The sequence below is a fragment of the Sciurus vulgaris genome (genome assembly GCF_902686455.1).
Source record: "Sciurus vulgaris genome assembly, chromosome: 5".
In the NCBI taxonomy this organism is placed as follows: domain Eukaryota; kingdom Metazoa; phylum Chordata; class Mammalia; order Rodentia; family Sciuridae; genus Sciurus; species Sciurus vulgaris.
Window position 1 is genome coordinate 35,974,158 of NC_136465.1, and position 16,636 is coordinate 35,990,793.

General features: G+C 36.2%; 1 protein-coding gene across 13 annotated transcripts in view; it reads left to right on the forward strand.

Annotated features, from left to right (window-relative positions):
• The window catches only part of TENM3 (teneurin transmembrane protein 3), a 1,088,270-nt gene that overhangs the window by 1,036,949 nt on the left and 34,685 nt on the right, over positions 1-16,636 (forward strand). For 11 of the 13 annotated variants that reach the window (XM_079141831.1, XM_079141841.1, XM_079141842.1 and 8 more), the window contains 3 exons: positions 5,731-5,963; positions 7,503-7,657; positions 8,434-9,308. In XM_079141831.1, coding sequence (XP_078997957.1) covers positions 5,731-5,963; positions 7,503-7,657; positions 8,434-9,308 — 1,263 coding nt within the window. The remainder of the gene's footprint in view (positions 1-5,730; positions 5,964-7,502; positions 7,658-8,433; positions 9,309-16,636) is intronic. The other 2 variants (XM_079141840.1, XM_079141843.1) reach the window with 1 other exon arrangement.

Genomic DNA, 16,636 nt, shown 5'->3' on the forward strand with positions numbered 1-16,636 from the left:
TAACAGACTGGGGAGAACCATTTTGGGGTCTTGATCACATGGCACTTTAGGAAGATGAATCTAGTATCAGTATTCAGGATGACATGAAGATCAATTAGAAACCTGATGCACTAAACCATGAGATTCTAGGTACCTAAGATAGAAAACCAGCAATGAAGGAAATCATTCAGTAAAATAAATCACGGCAGAGAATGGAGAGACTATATTAGATGGATGATTAGAAAGTGGAAGATGAAGAAAATGCAAGGTTTTTTAGCCCAAATAATCAAACGGATGATGATGTCATTGGTAAAAAAAATATTCAATTTGCCTAATTAATCTAAATTGATGTAACAAAATCAACATATTTCAGCTCATTGAAGCTTCTTCATTTAGCTTCATGTAGTTTAAAAATTTGAAATTACTTTCAACTACTTTTTCCTATTTGCCTGCCTATAATCATCTGTTTTTAACTGGTTTGTAAGATCCTGCCTGTCTTGCTTTATATCCTCACTTCCCCTGGGTAGCATAATAGCCATGAGAAGATTACGAACAAGTGATAGGAAGAAAAAAAAATTGAAAACATATCTAACTCTATAAAAATGAAAGGTGTTGTCAGTTGTTAGTGATTAAATGAAGTAGAAGAATGCATGCTTCTTACATGCATGCTATAAACAGTGTCATTAATTTGACTGAGAGAAATAATTAAAATATTGAATAAAAATGAAGACATATAATCTTATTATTTTAATAATTCAGAGTATGCTGTTATACCAAATGAATAAGTACTGCCAGGATATTATATAAAATAAAAGTCCTTAGCTACACTTTAATGAATAGACAAAAGTACTACTCAGTCACATTAAATTTTTCTTCTAAATGAAATCCTTTAGAATGCTTTAAAAATGTGTTCCTTTGCTGGGTTCCATGGTACACACCTGCAATTCCAGATACTTGGAAGTCTATGCAAGAGAATCACAAGTTCAAGATCAGCCTGGGCAAATTAGCCAGACCCTGTCCCAAAATAAAAAAAATAAAGAGGTAGAACACCCCTGGGTTCAATCCCTAGTAGCAAATACAGAAAAGAAGTGTTTCTCTTTGTTATTATAAACATTCCCCCCTCTTATGTTTACAGTATTAGTGTGCTGACAAACCCCTAAATTTTATCTCATTGCTTATACCAATTCCTTAATGTTCCAAAATAAAAACCTTATATTAATTAACTAATACCAGCCAAGGGGCATTTAAACTTGAAGGACTAAAAATCAACTTTGTGAATTTTATATTACCAATTAAAGGATCAAAGAAAGTATCAATCAAAAGCCTGTGAATTTGAATCAATTAAAGTTTAGATACAATATTGTAAAAACTTGATTCAGAATTCCTTATTAACACTACTTAAAAATCAAGCAACCACAGAAATTCCATATCCCAAATCCCTGTTTGCAATAAGCTAAACAGTCTTTGGTTACCATAAATAGGCAGTTTTACTTTTATACATAAATATAATTTGTTATGCATCTTCAAATGCTTTATGTGCTAAGGGCTATGGCACAATTTCCAGCTGAAAAGATAAAAGTGCTAATAATGTCTATTCTATGGCTTGTTCTTTGCGAATATTTTTCAAGTCTAAGTCAGCTGAATTATGACAAAATAAATGAGCATATCCAGCCTGCACTTGCCACTGGATCTGTGTCTAATTGAATAAGACTGCAGAGAAGATGGCTTGATAATTGTGGTGGTCGAGGCAATTCAGGGTGAGTTAAGAATCAAGGTGCATATATATAGGAAAGCTTCTTAACTTGATCTCAGTTTCTTTGGTTTTGCTGCTATTAGTTAAAATTGTAATGTTATTTTAAATCCTTCGGAAGCGGCAAAATCTCTATCAATCACACTAGAATGTTCTGTGCTTCTACGGCTGAAAAAAGATTTCCCAAAACCATGCGTTTTGTAAATCCCCGCACTCCTGCTGCCAGCTGCACTGCTGTCCTCAGTCATTGTAACTTTGCATCCTCATACTAGATGCATTACTCCTCGAAAAACTCACCACTCATTTGTACCAACACACCAGTCTCTTTAGTGCTCTTCAGGACATTGGAAAGCAAGTACCAGCTCACCCTGTCAGGAAACTCACTATGCTCAAAATCAGATGACCTTGAATCCCAGTCCTATTGCATATATGATTCAGAGATCTTCTGCCACCAATTTGCAAAGGCATTTCTTTTTTCTTGTAATTTCTTCTCACTTAGGGGAGGCCAGGATCTAAAAACCAGCTCTAAGTTGCCATGCTAGGCTGCACTGCAGGGGGACTTATCCAGTCCTCATTTCCTACCATTCTGTGGAGAACATTTCAGAGGCTAATTCTCGTCTTTGGGGCCATATGCTTCTCCACATTTGTTCTTCTGGACAACAAAGTTGTGCATAAAATTAGAGTTTTCATTTGGCAGACATTTTTAAAACCATGGATATATGTTGCTTGATTTAGAACTGTGTCTTTATGGAAATGAACGTGTCAGGACAGGAAATAAGCAGATGTTTCCTGGATGTTCTGGATGTTCTCTTATCATGACCCCCTACAATAAAACCAGTACCAAGAAGACAGCTTATAATTGAATGTCCAGTGATTTTGCACCAGAAATCCCCTGTTCCCTGGCTAAAGAGTATGTCACTGTCACCCAACCAACCACCTCAAAAATCTGGTTTGTTTGTTCTCAAAATGAAGGGTATCGGGCTGGGGTTGTGGCTCAGTGGTAGAGTGCTCACCTGGCACGTGTGAGGCACTGGTTTCGAGTCTCAGCACCACATATAAATAAATGAATAAAATAAAGGTCTATTGACATCTAAAAAATATTTTTTTAAAAAAATGAAGGGTATCATGGAAAAAGTGCTATGATTTATTTACCTTTATCATTATTACTCTTGAAATAACTTAAGGTAGATTCGTGTGTGTATGTGTGTGTTGTTGGGGATTAAACCCAGGACCTTGCACATGCCAGGCAGGTGTCTCATCACTGAGCAGTACCCCCAACCCTTTTTATTTTTTATCTTTTTAAAATTTTTTTCATAAAGAAAGCCATCCTTTAGTTAAAAATAATAATTGCATTCACATAGTTTATAGTTATAAGGCAATAGACTCATAACTCATATAAGAAGACAGGACAAAAATATTAAGAATAACTAATTCTTACTGAGTATGTATGATGAGCTAGACTCTCTTTTAAGGATTTTTTTTTTTTTCTTTTTGCGGTACTGGGGATCGAACTCTGGGCCTTGTGCTTGCAAGGCAAGCACTCTACCAACTGAGCTGTCTCCCCAGCCCCTCTTTTAAGGATTTTACGTGTATTTCTTGTGATCCTCCCAGCATCCTATGAAATACCTATTCTTACCATCACCATTATAGATAAGGAATCTAAAGCTCAAGTAATTTGGGTAGCTTTCCCAGGATCACACATTTAGTAAATGGTACACCTGGGATTCAAACCCAGATGATCTGGTCCAGAGCTCATGCCCACAGATATACCACTGATAAGGGAGAAAAAACTCATAACCAACTGTGCAAGTATTCTAACTTATAAACTCAAGGAGATAAGAAAGACCAGCAAAGTCTCTCCTATGGCATGTCTTTCAAAATAAACCCAACTTGAGTGAGCTTTGAACTTTGTTACCATAAAGTATGTTTACCTGAATATCCAGCCTGTCAATATCAGACTGTTGATAGAAATACACACACACACTCACAAACAGCTCTATAACTTTGCTCTGAATGATATATTGATATGAACTCATTGCTTCATTACAAAATAATAAACCACCATATATTTATTGCTGCATTTCAGTTTTTAGGCATTCAACTTAGGAAAATGATGCAAGGACAGTGTGTCAAGTTGATCACTTGATGTCACCCAGTAGTTCTGAAATACTTTCATTCCATAACGACTTGCATCTTTTTGAGTCCTTCAAATCACTTTTTGCCCTTTTACACATATTTACACACTCAAGACTTCTTGCAGTAATCTGTTTCTTGTTGCTAAAAGATATTAAAGTCTGTAAAGGGGACCAAAAACTTGAAAGTGTTCCGACCCGTGTATGACTGTGTACACCATCATCATAGCCATAGGGCATGGTAGAGCTCCAAAAGGACTTTACAGACTATGTCATCTGCTGCCCTCCTCTACCACTTGGAGAAAAAACAGTGGAAAGTATAACCTGTTATTTTAAGAATAGAATCTCTTATAAGAACAATAAAGGATATATGTTCAGTGCTTAATAGGAAGAGCATTAAGTAGTGAGAATTATTTCATTAGAACATAACCCCATTAGTAATGATAAAACTGCTGCACCACTGTTAAAATTAAAATGCTCATGTAGAGTTATGTTTATACATATTTTAGATGGTCACATATAAATTAAAACAGGCATATCACTTTGTATGTAGATATCTCTGACTGTGTAAAGAGGGAGAGAAAGAGAAAAAGATGGATAAGAGTGAATTAGTAAAACCAAGCTTGTCAACAAAAGATATATGGGATCTAGTAGATTCCTATCAGTTGATGTCTTTATTATCCACCAAATCATTTAAACTGTTTTTACTGGGTTTTTTTTTTTAGAGGTCAATATTTGTACATGGTACAAAATTCCATTATTTATTTTTATTTATTTGTTTATTTGTCTGTTGGGAGTACTGGGGATTAAATCCAGGGATACTCTACCTCTGAGCTATATCCCAGGTCCTTTTTCTATTTTTTATTTTGTAACAGGGTCTTGCTAAGTTGCTGAGGCTGGCCTGAAACTTACTATCTCCCTGCCTCAGGCACCTGAGTCTCTGGCATTACAGACATGTGCCACTGTACCCAGCATATTAATTCTTAAGATTCTGATGTTGAATGTTTGTAAGGGATAACTATTAAATTCCAGCTGTGTGTTATAATTTGTACATTCCTTGATTATTTTGGTCTTATAATTTTTACAGGTAATGAGACAAAATGTTTTGCATTTATATTGCTTTATATATAAATTTGAGGCAGAACATTTTGTGAACAAATATCTGTACCTTACCAAATTCATAGACAGGTTGCAGCTTCCAAACTTTAGAAATGAAACTGATGGATGCAGCATTCTGAAACTGCCTTCTACATTTCTCATGTTAGTATGTAACCTCCTAGCTTTGGACAGGCATCACTACATTGGATTACTTCTCTCTCTGCATTATGATGGAGCAACCAAGATGGGCATAATGCTGTCTTTCTCAGGGGATGTATTCAGTTTGATTTGGTTTTGTAGCAAAAAGAAAAAGGATAATGACCAATGATGAGATATGAGTGAAATTGGTAGTATGTTATACTTCACTGGAGAATATGTTAGAGATACCCTTCCCCCAGAATAAACTTCATGTCTGTCACGCAAGGACAACTTAGTAATGGCCTTGCATTGAGCCAAAAAAGATGTAGAGAACTTAATTCTTAGTTTTGGACCAGAAGCACATTACTGCTATTGGAAATTATTTTTAAGAATGAATGTTAATAAACTGAATCCTTAGCATCAGGCCAGGAAAGAAGACAGTAATGTCAGAGAATTGCTACCTGGGATCACATTGACTCAAATCATTGTTAAAAATACTGTTTATTTTCTAGTCTTTATAATACATTCCAGTTTATAATCAGCTTCTCATGATCTATTTTATTGTGCTTTTAATTCCCACCTGTGTTTTAAGAGTAACTCTCTTGTGATGTTTATGTATGATCCTTTTTACAGCAGCAACCCAGCTCATAGATACTACCTGGCAACTGATCCGGTCACAGGAGATTTGTACGTTTCTGACACTAACACCCGCAGAATTTATCGCCCGAAGTCACTTACAGGAGCAAAAGACTTGACTAAAAATGCTGAAGTGGTTGCAGGAACAGGGGAGCAGTGCCTTCCATTCGATGAAGCGAGGTGTGGGGATGGAGGGAAGGCTATAGAAGCAACACTCATGAGTCCCAAAGGTACTGGCAGTTATCAATTTAAGGATTTCTTTTTATTAAGAAAAAAGTGGAAAATCCAGTTAGTGCCTGATTGTGTTTAATGCTGAGTCTAACATTTTACCTTTCACTGTGTTCTAGAAAGCTGTTTCACATCTAGTGTTTTTAAAAGCCATTTAGCGTGAAACTGCTAGAGTCCTAAGTTGATTTTACAGTAAATATTAGGTTCTTGGCATTTTCTTTTTAATCATCAGACCATTTTTTCACTTTTCAAAGAACAGAGCAACTATTCTATATTATTCAGGTCACATCCTTTTAGACTTCAAGGGAGTGTCCAAATTCTTTCACTGCCCTGGAATTTCTTTGTCTTGAATGAGTCCCAGGCTCCTTTAAAACCATCACTAAGCAACCCTGTTAACTCTCGCCCACTTCGGAGCTGTTAAACTTTTGTTTCTATGCCATGGGAAAAAACGCTTGCCCTGAGGAATTTTTGGAGGTAACAGAGGCTAAAATTCTGTGTGATGAAGGCTTTTGAGCCAGTTAGGATTGCCTCCTTGTATTATGCCATTCATTACAATGTTTTTTTGGTTTGGGGGCCTAATATTTTTTTCATGATAGCTAGTGACTATTATGTGAACACAGACTGGAAAAAAGTATTCTTGTACTGAATTATTCATAATAGCAAATTTCTTTGTAACAAGGTCATGAAAACACTAACCTTGGCTTAGATCTACTTTTGTTAAAAGAATATCATTACTATAAGTTGACTATCACAGAATTTGAACCTGTTTCTATATCTTACAGCCTACGATGTTATTATAAACATCATAATTTTATATTTGATACATACAGCTACTACACGTATGATTCATGTACTCACTGGAGATTCTTACAAATTTGGACTTTTCTTTATTGCATTTTAAATTTATTTCTATTGTAAATGCCTATGTTGGATTTGTGTGTGTGTGTGTATTGTCATGTTTTGTTGTTCTTGTTTTGTTGGTTGTTTTTGTTTTTGTTTGTTTGTTTGTTTGTTTTAGTGGGAATTGAACCCATGGCCTTACTCATGCTAGACAAGCACTCTACCACTGAGCTCCATTCCCTGCCCTTTTATTTATTCATGTGTCTCTGTGTGTATGTTTATTAGTGCATGCATTATACTTATACATAATATTTGGGTTCATTTTGACATAATTTTACAAGCATGAAACATAATTTGCTTCAATTCATTTCCCAGTGTGTTTCTTTTCCCTTTCCTCCTCCCTCTCCCTGTTTTATTTCCTTTAGTCTACTGATCTTCCTTTATTTATGGATATTTTTATAATTACCAAACTAGTCTATGTACATGTATGAATATACCATAATGAATTTCACCTTTATGTGTCTATATATATATATATATATTTTTTTTTTTTTTAATGCTTTAGCAATTGACAGTCTTACTTGCTATCTATCACCCTTATTATCACTGGAATTAAATATTGAATTTAGTGATGGGCCTAAGAGTTTAATCAAAATAATTCTTTTTCAAAAATGAGTAACACTTACTTCTCTTATGTAAAGGAATGGCAGTTGATAAGAATGGACTAATCTACTTTGTTGATGGAACCATGATTAGAAAAGTTGATCAAAATGGAATCATATCAACTCTCCTGGGCTCTAACGATCTGACCTCAGCCAGACCTTTAACTTGTGACACTAGCATGCACATCAGCCAGGTAGCTAAAATATTAAGCTGAATTGTTTGTTTTCTTCTGTGTGACTTGATTTGCTATGTCAGTAGGCTGTGATGACACCAAATTAAACTGCATATATCATGTGTGGCAATGGTTATGATAAAGCTGTTCCATTTAAATGTATCTCAGGAGCTAATAAAAAGTTATTTTTTCTATAATTCTTCATTTGATGAATTCAGTGAAATATAGAACAATTATCACCAAGAAATGCTAAGCATGTGTAATAAAATACCAGTAAAGTAGCAGCATGCAGATATTCCAAAAAGAACAAAACAGCTTAAATCTCTAATCTTTTGATTGCATGGGCTTCTTGAGTAGTAGAGAAAACCCATTATGATTAGTCTCAAGGGACTTATATTTAGACTTAGGAACTTCTCTCTTGGCCTGATTGAAAACACAATAGAATACTAATGTATTCATAACCTAGAAAGCCCTGACATTTGGTAGTTATTACTGCTATAAGGAACATATGTGTTCATATCTCAGCAACATCTATTGACTCACTACACAGAAGTTTATTTGCCATTTGGCTCCAACTAACAAATCTTTCAGTGTGTTGCATTTTTAAATAAAATGTTATTTCCTTCATTTGAATCTACTCAAAAATTTTAGGTTTATTTTACTGTGGCTATTGAAAAAACAATTTTACAACAGTTTATCAAATTAAGGTTAATTTCCCTGAATGGTCTAATTTACTCTTTGGCAAATTAACTGTGGTGCAGTAACTGACTAACCAGATCATTTCTTTCTTTATTAAGGTTCGTCTGGAATGGCCCACTGACCTCGCCATTAACCCCATGGATAACTCCATTTATGTCCTGGATAATAATGTAGTTCTACAGATCACTGAAAATCGTCAAGTCCGCATTGCTGCTGGACGACCCATGCACTGTCAGGTTCCTGGAGTAGAGTATCCTGTGGGAAAGCACGCAGTTCAGACAACCCTGGAATCAGCCACTGCCATTGCTGTGTCCTACAGTGGGGTCCTGTACATTACCGAAACTGATGAAAAGAAAATTAACCGGATAAGGCAGGTCACAACAGATGGGGAAATCTCCTTAGTGGCTGGAATACCTTCAGAGTGTGACTGCAAAAATGATGCCAATTGTGACTGTTACCAAAGTGGAGATGGCTATGCCAAAGATGCCAAACTTAACGCTCCATCCTCCCTAGCTGCTTCTCCAGATGGTACACTGTATATCGCAGACCTGGGAAATATTCGGATCCGGGCTGTGTCAAAGAACAAGCCTTTACTCAACTCTATGAACTTTTATGAAGTTGCCTCTCCAACGGATCAAGAACTCTACATCTTTGACATCAATGGTACTCACCAGTATACTGTAAGTTTAGTCACTGGTGATTACCTGTACAACTTCAGCTACAGCAATGATAATGACATTACCGCTGTGACGGATAGCAATGGCAATACCCTCAGAATTAGACGGGATCCAAATCGGATGCCTGTTCGGGTGGTGTCTCCAGATAACCAAGTGATATGGCTGACAATAGGAACAAATGGATGCTTGAAGAGCATGACTGCGCAAGGATTAGAGTTGGTTTTGTTTACTTACCATGGCAATAGTGGACTTCTAGCTACGAAAAGTGATGAAACTGGATGGACAACATTTTTTGAGTAAGTATTGAAAATTCCATTCTGATAATAAAATACTGTGATATGATGATGTAATCCATAATAATAATAATAATATAATGTTAGGGCTTTGAGCTTCTTTAATTATTGGATTCCTCTTTCAGAAAAAGATGACAAAATTGTGAGATACAAAATTAGATGCAGGGCCTTAAAAGGGACCCATGTAAGTGAGAAGCCCTGAAGATCAAGTTTCATTTAGCTCGATGGTAAAGTTACCTCCCCTTAGGGATTAACAGTTTGCTTCAGACAGATTCAGTATATTAGCAGCAAACCTTTCAGAAACAAACCATAGCTTTGGTTTTAGGCATAAATCCTTTGGGTTTGGATCTGCCCACTTGATAAAGCTAACTGCTTTGGGAGCTTTTGTTGAAGAAAAACTTTAAAAACATTTGAAATGAACTTCACTGATTATATCAGTACCGCAAATGTTATTCTTACCAAAAGGAAGGGCCTAACTTTTCATAATCAATTACTGCAGAAACTAAACGTAACTTAAAAGAGCCTTACAACTAAATTCAAATCATGAATGCTGATTGCCATCTGAAAGCATAGGAAAGGGTTTGAGGCCTATTCAGCCAGGAGATTCTACTAAAGATGTAGAACAGTGGCCTAGGCAATATGTCATCCAAATAGTCACATTTTGAGGTCAATAAGACTGAAAATTAGTTGTTGTGTATTTTATGGTATGTGTACGTTGCAGTGAGTGGTGTGTAAAATAATTTTCGATTGCTTATTCACTTGGTTAACATTGCACAAGCCATGAGGGGAAATTAAATGTATAGAGATGGCATATTGACAAATGCAAATAATCTTTGGAATGAATATTGAGTTCCTTAGTGGAATTTTTGCAATGATATGCTAAAGGAAAAATACTTTCTCTAAGAGCACACCTCCAAGATTATAATAAAAGTCAGTAGGAAAGGTGATTCAATATACAAATATTTTCTGTACAACTTCTCTGGAATGGTTCTTATACGTAAAGCTCAGTTCTGTAGCTCGAATTGCTTTTCTTTTTTGACAGATTCCCTTTTAATAAAATGAATGTTACCCAGCAGCATGATTTTGTCAGAGGAACAAACCTTTTCAATTGAATTACATTAAAATTCTGTTCTTAACATTCCTTTTGCTCATTTTAGGATCGCAATAGGAAAGGAATAAATTGGAAGTTAATGGAAAGCACTTTCTTTGCACCGCTTTCAAAGTGATAGCAGGCTATGTTGCCAAAGAGGCGAAAATGAGCATAGAAAAAGTGCTACCATCACATGAGACTGGCCAGGAGAGCTGCTCTGATTATAAGATCCTCAGGAAATGATGGTGGCAGGCGTAGGGTTTCACTTTAGTTGAAAGCAGGGAGGAAAAATAGAGATGTGTAAGTTTTTAGTACAGTCTAGGACTCAGTCCCAGCTCTGTGGGCCATTTTTGAATGTGTCCTTATTTGTTCTGGGAATCGATACTGCACAGAAGTTCATCATATGTATTGCTGCTGACACGTGAACTTCTTGCAACAGATGGTATGGTCTTCGGACCTACAAATTTAATCAAGCTAGGAAGGTTAGAGAAAGGTATACACTCCATTGGTGGAGTTGACCTGGGAAAGTTTAAGCAAATTTGGATTTTTACTGTTTTTCACGTGATAGTTCACAAAGAAGTTGTATTTCTCTATTTCAAAAACAAAATAAACTTCTGAGAATTTCAGGCATAGTCAGGAATTAGTAGATGGTTTAAAGGAGGGGTTGGGTTGGCAAGCCAATCTTGTGAATAAAATGAGAAAGCATTGTTTCAAAGATTGAAGTTTTTAATTAATCAAAATGCCTCCTAATCATGTTTTCACAAACTCATTACACATCATACTTCAAGTGCATCTATTAAATGGGATAGCTAGATAAATTACAGGAAAAATAATTATAAAGATATAATTTAATGATTTCTAAGAAATATATATTCCTTTTATAAAAGTCCTTGAAACTACAGCGCTCAACCCTCAACCTAAGGAATTCAGAATCATCATGTCAGAATGACAAATGGTCTTTTTTATTTTTTTTTTTTTTCATTTCATGCATTTTTACAATGCTTGTTCCATGAAAGACCAAGGGCCCACTTCTTCTAAGGGTCAGAAACATTAAAACACACACAAAGGTAAGCGCACAAAAGAAAACGGGGTGTCCTTGTGAGCAGGACCTTCAGAGGCCTACTCTGTTCTCGAAGAGCAGCACAATTTGTCTGTGTACACTTGAGGTTGTAGGTGGGCAAACTCAACCTGCTTCTCCTCATCAAATTCTTGACCACAGAGTTTCCGCTTACTATATCCTGACTTGGACAGGTGGCTGATGTGAACATCCTGATAAAGGCAGCAGGACCTCTGAATCCCTGTCAGACTTGCTTTGTTGTTGTAGTTACTGGTGGGCTGGTAGACTCCCAGACTATTAGCATGTCTCTGTAATGTTTCCCTTCATATTTGTGGTATGGTGTATCCAATTTATACTTTTATGGGCACTTAGTAAGTTCATAAAGTATTTGAGAGGTTTGACGATGGCTAGAGTTTTACCAAAACCACAAGGAGTTTGAGCTCATTCTCTTTTAAAGTATCTTTGGTAGGAATTATGGCAGTTGTTTTATTGGAGACTGATAAGAACTTCAATTTGAGAATCAGGTTTTCTTTCCCCCAGGTACAAAAATAAAATACTTTAGCTGTATTTGCTTGGGAAGTGTTTTCTGTTTTACTCCTAGAAGCCAATATTTCTGAATAAAGTACCATCAATATGAAGTGTTTTCTTGTGGGGGGAGGGGTAATTACTTGAATAACAATAAACTGAGGAAGTTTTCATTTTATAAAGAAAAAGAAAGTGAGCAAACATTGGATAAGAGGAGATTGTGAAAAAATAAAAAAAATCATGGTTCCCAATCAAAAAACACCTGTTTTCTATGACTGTCCCTATACCAGCCCCTTGAGCTGATATGTGCTCTATAATCATCTTTCTGCATAAATACCTTGCACAGAGAAATTAAACTTTTCCATCCAAATTCTCACATGTGTGTAAGCTTTCTAGCTAGCCTAGTACCTAAAAAGCTTTGAGATTAAAGCTTTTAAAGAATAGAAACAGATGGAAGAAGGCCTAGAATTAAAGAATTTGCTGATAAAAATAGAGTTGCCATAATTCCTGCCAAAGAAGTTTTAAAAGAGAATAGCTCAAACTATTTACTTTACATGTTTCCATTTTATTTTTATTATTATTATTATTATTATTTGTAGTACCATTCACATGCTGTACTACTGGAGTGAGTACAAAAAGAAATGGAAAGTATTTTACAAAATGTAAACCATTCCATTATCTTTGTGGCTCCCACAACTCCTGAAATGTTACAGTGCACATGGGACTCTCCCAATAGCCATTTTTTTAATGAAAATTTGGAGGAAGAAACCAAATAAATAGATAGGTGAATATTTATTTGCACAGAAGTATCTGATAGAGCTTCAGCTTTTGCCAAGATACCACTGAATACTATATAAATGTTCTCTTGCTCTCTGAGATAGTTCAGACCTCTACACTAATAGTTAATGCCAAAAATATTAACACTTCCTATTTTCATGGTTGATCTTTTAATATACTTACCCAATATTACATGTTGGTCACCTTCTTTTTCTTTATAAAATAAGAACTTTCTCAGTTGATCTTGTTATTCAAATACTTAACCCTGCCCCCAGAAAATACTTTATCCTGATGGCACATTATTCAAAAATATTGGTCTTAAGTAGTGAAAGAGAAAACATTTCCCATGCAAATTCAGCTAAAGTAATTTATTGTTGTACCTGGAAAAACAAAACCTGATTCCCAACATGAGGCTCTTCTCAATCACCAATAAAATAGGCAGGTGACTCTTCAGTCTTCATAGATGACTTCTCAAGCAGGAGAAAAATCATTTTGAAAACTAGATTTGGCAACAATTTCTTTCAATGTTACATAGAATTATTATGTCCTATCATTACTCCTTAGAGAAATGACTGACATTTTTAGACATGGAATAAGAGGAAGAATACAGTAGGTGTCGGATGATTTGTGACTCTATTCTGAAATCACTGAGACTGATACATCTCATGATCTGAAAAGTTCTTTATTACTGATTGGCTCTGACCTCCTCTTCCATTGACTTGCTGGACAGTAGAAAGGAGGTCCAACTAGCTGAGGCGGTCCCTTTGTGTGGTAACACTGTGATAAGCCTAGTTCAGGGTGTTAATATTGGACTCCGCTCAGTGCTGCTCTTCATCCTACTTAAAACCAATTGCCACACATTATGATTCCTTCACTAAAGTAATTCCAGAGAAACCAAAAAGGTCTCACCTGCTACAAATTTATTATTTAAAAAGTTCATACCCAAAATGAAACCACAGTTCTTACACTTGAATGCACACAAAAGCAAATCCAGTGTATTGAATTGGGCAATAGAATAAATTATTTATCAGTAAATGGCATTTCACAGTACTCAGCTTGCTTACTCACATAAAATACAAACTGTTTGGGCATATCTGGAGGCTCTTCTGTCTGGTTAAAGACGACAACATGAGAAAAAAAGCTATGAATTCTGGCTGATATGTACAGGCACACCAGCAGGTTAGTGGCAATTTTTCTGTCTTGGGATTTTGAATATTTGGAGCTCAGTATTGTGGAGCTGACTCTGTGATCTTTTGTGAGCTATATTCAGATTCACAGAGCAAATAAATGAGTTTCAGTTTTTACCCATTTATGTAGGTATATATGGGTCTCTAGCTTCTCATTTGGGTGCTTTATTGTCCCTCGTTCAAGCTTTGCAATTTCAGAATGAGCTTCTGAACCATTTCTTTATAATGAACTTAACTCTGTGCCCATGGCAAACCCGTGACTCCCACCAGCATCCATTCTGATACCCTGGGAGGTGGGAAAAGGACCTCAGAGGAAGAAAGAGAGACAGAGTAAATAGTAGCTGTGCTACCCTACCCCTAGGACACTTTCACATTCAAAACAGTGTACAGAAAACACAAGTAAGGTAGGAAAACTCACTAGACATTATTCCAAATTAGAAGAGATGTGTCCATTCTTGTTGACACTGAATCATGCTTGAATAGCCTGACACCTCTGCCATGCTGTGTTTTCCTTCCATATGGAGCTTCTGATGTTAGAAGAGCTATGCAGGGAGCTTCCACAGGGCAAACCTGAGACCATAACCTCTCCTCTGAAAAGCACCTGACATCCAACCCTAAAAACTCAAACATTGAAACCATGAGTCATTGTTCCTTCTGCCAAAAAACTGCATTAAAAACTAAGCCCCCAATTGTAACTTAAAATAGCACTCAGTCACCCCCTTTATTTTCCTCCTCCTTTTTCTTTCTTCATAAAAGAAAACATTTAGGAAATTAGGAATGATCCGTAAGAGATTTTTATAGCAGATCACATGAAATCCTGGGGAAATTCTAAGGTTGATTTCTAATTTTTGCTCTTTTGCTTAATTGTTTAATAATTTTGCTTTAAATTTTTGACCAGAATGTTTATTCCCAGAGACATCAGTGAAAAATGTTCAGGCAATCAAATAAACTAACTGCCATACGTTTCACACATTAACCTGAATACTATTAACACCATACTTTTATTAGTATTGATTTATTCCAAGTCGCTTTTGCATTGTAATTTTTTAAAATAGTAAGTTCTGTCCAGGTTTCTAAGGAGAAAGGGAAGTGAGGAAATTGTATATCATTCAGATTACTTGAAAAGTCCCAGAAAAAAAAGAACAGATAAGCCCATTTTCTCCATATATCAGCTGTGTCCTTGGAACGTATCAATAATTGCAAGGCTACATTAACTCTTTCATTGTGTTCCATTTCACAAATTAATGTTCTAGATGTGCTAAATTGCTCCGTAATGGTTCAAAAGTGAGTAAATGCAGCTTCCAAGTGTCATATTCCCTCCTTAAACTAATTATGTAACTGTCTAAATTAGATAGATGCTCTGAGAGCCCGTCTGTATCACCAGCTTCCCTTACAAAGTGATGATCAAGTGATTTACCCTAAGACTAAGTCGTATACATTAGCCACTTTAATAATTGAGAAGAAAGCAAGAAATCCACACAATGACAATCAGCACAAGCGCAAGAGAACTTTTTTTTTTTTAATGATCACAGAACTAAACACTGACAGTTGGGCATTTTCCAACATCTCCAGCTCATTCCTAGGATAGCAAAATACATGCACATAATAGAGCAAGGTGACCTGGCCAACTCCAGCAGCTCTCACTCCTACTACCCTAACTCCTCTGCCTCCCTGCGGTGTTCCACACAAAGAAAGCCCTTTCCTAGATTTCCAGGTCCGGGAGTGATTTCTGAATGTCTGGAGTGGGCAAATGCCAACCTAGTGTGGACACCGTGCTTCCCTTCCGGATTACCTCCCAGCTGGGGAAGGCAGTCAGAAAGGAGATAGAATTGCTGGGGGCACTGTCCACATGCTTCAAGTCACTCTGACTCCTCCCTTAGCAGCCCTCCAGCCATCACCACTACTACCTCCCATAAACCCATCCACTCACACACTTCCAAAGTCTTAATTTCCCAAAGTTTAGTCAATCTGTAGTTCTGAAAATGAGATACCCCCCAAAAAATTATCTGAGATATATTGATGTAAAGAAATACCAGGCGCAGTGGCATACGCCTGTAATCCCAAAAGCTCGGGAAGTTGAGACAGGATGATGGAGAGTTCAAAGCCAGCCTCAGCAAAAGCAAGGTGCTAAGCAACTCAGTGAGACCCTGTCTCTAAATAAAATACAAAATAGGGCTGGGGATGTGGCTCAGTGCTCAGGTGCCCTGAGTTCAGTCCCTGGTACCAAAAAAAAAAAAAAAGACAGAAATACCACTTTGCAAGTCTGCCTAAAACAAGTTTTTGTATGTTCAGAGTGTAAGTCTGATATAAATTAACATTTTTCCCATCTCTAGGTCTTTTAATTTTTTAAAAAAATGTATAAAAAACAAAGGCCAAAAACTAGTCTATTTAAAGGAAGTAGTCAATTAGTATAAGCACTTAATGAATGTAAATCAAGCATCAGTGGAAGAAAGACATTCTGTTTCAAATTCTAGGGGAAAAAAAGGAGGAAGGGGGTCTTCTGAAACTAGAAGAAAGTACTTCACTCACAGAAAATGTTTTTCAAAATATATCCATTAGAATAAAAATAAAAGAAAGATTGCACAAATGTTATAATGTGGAGGAACAAGATGGTTGAGTATGTAAATGCATTAAACTATTCCTAGAGAAGCCAAGAAATATTTAGAATGACTGAACCTTAAACCTTTACAATCTA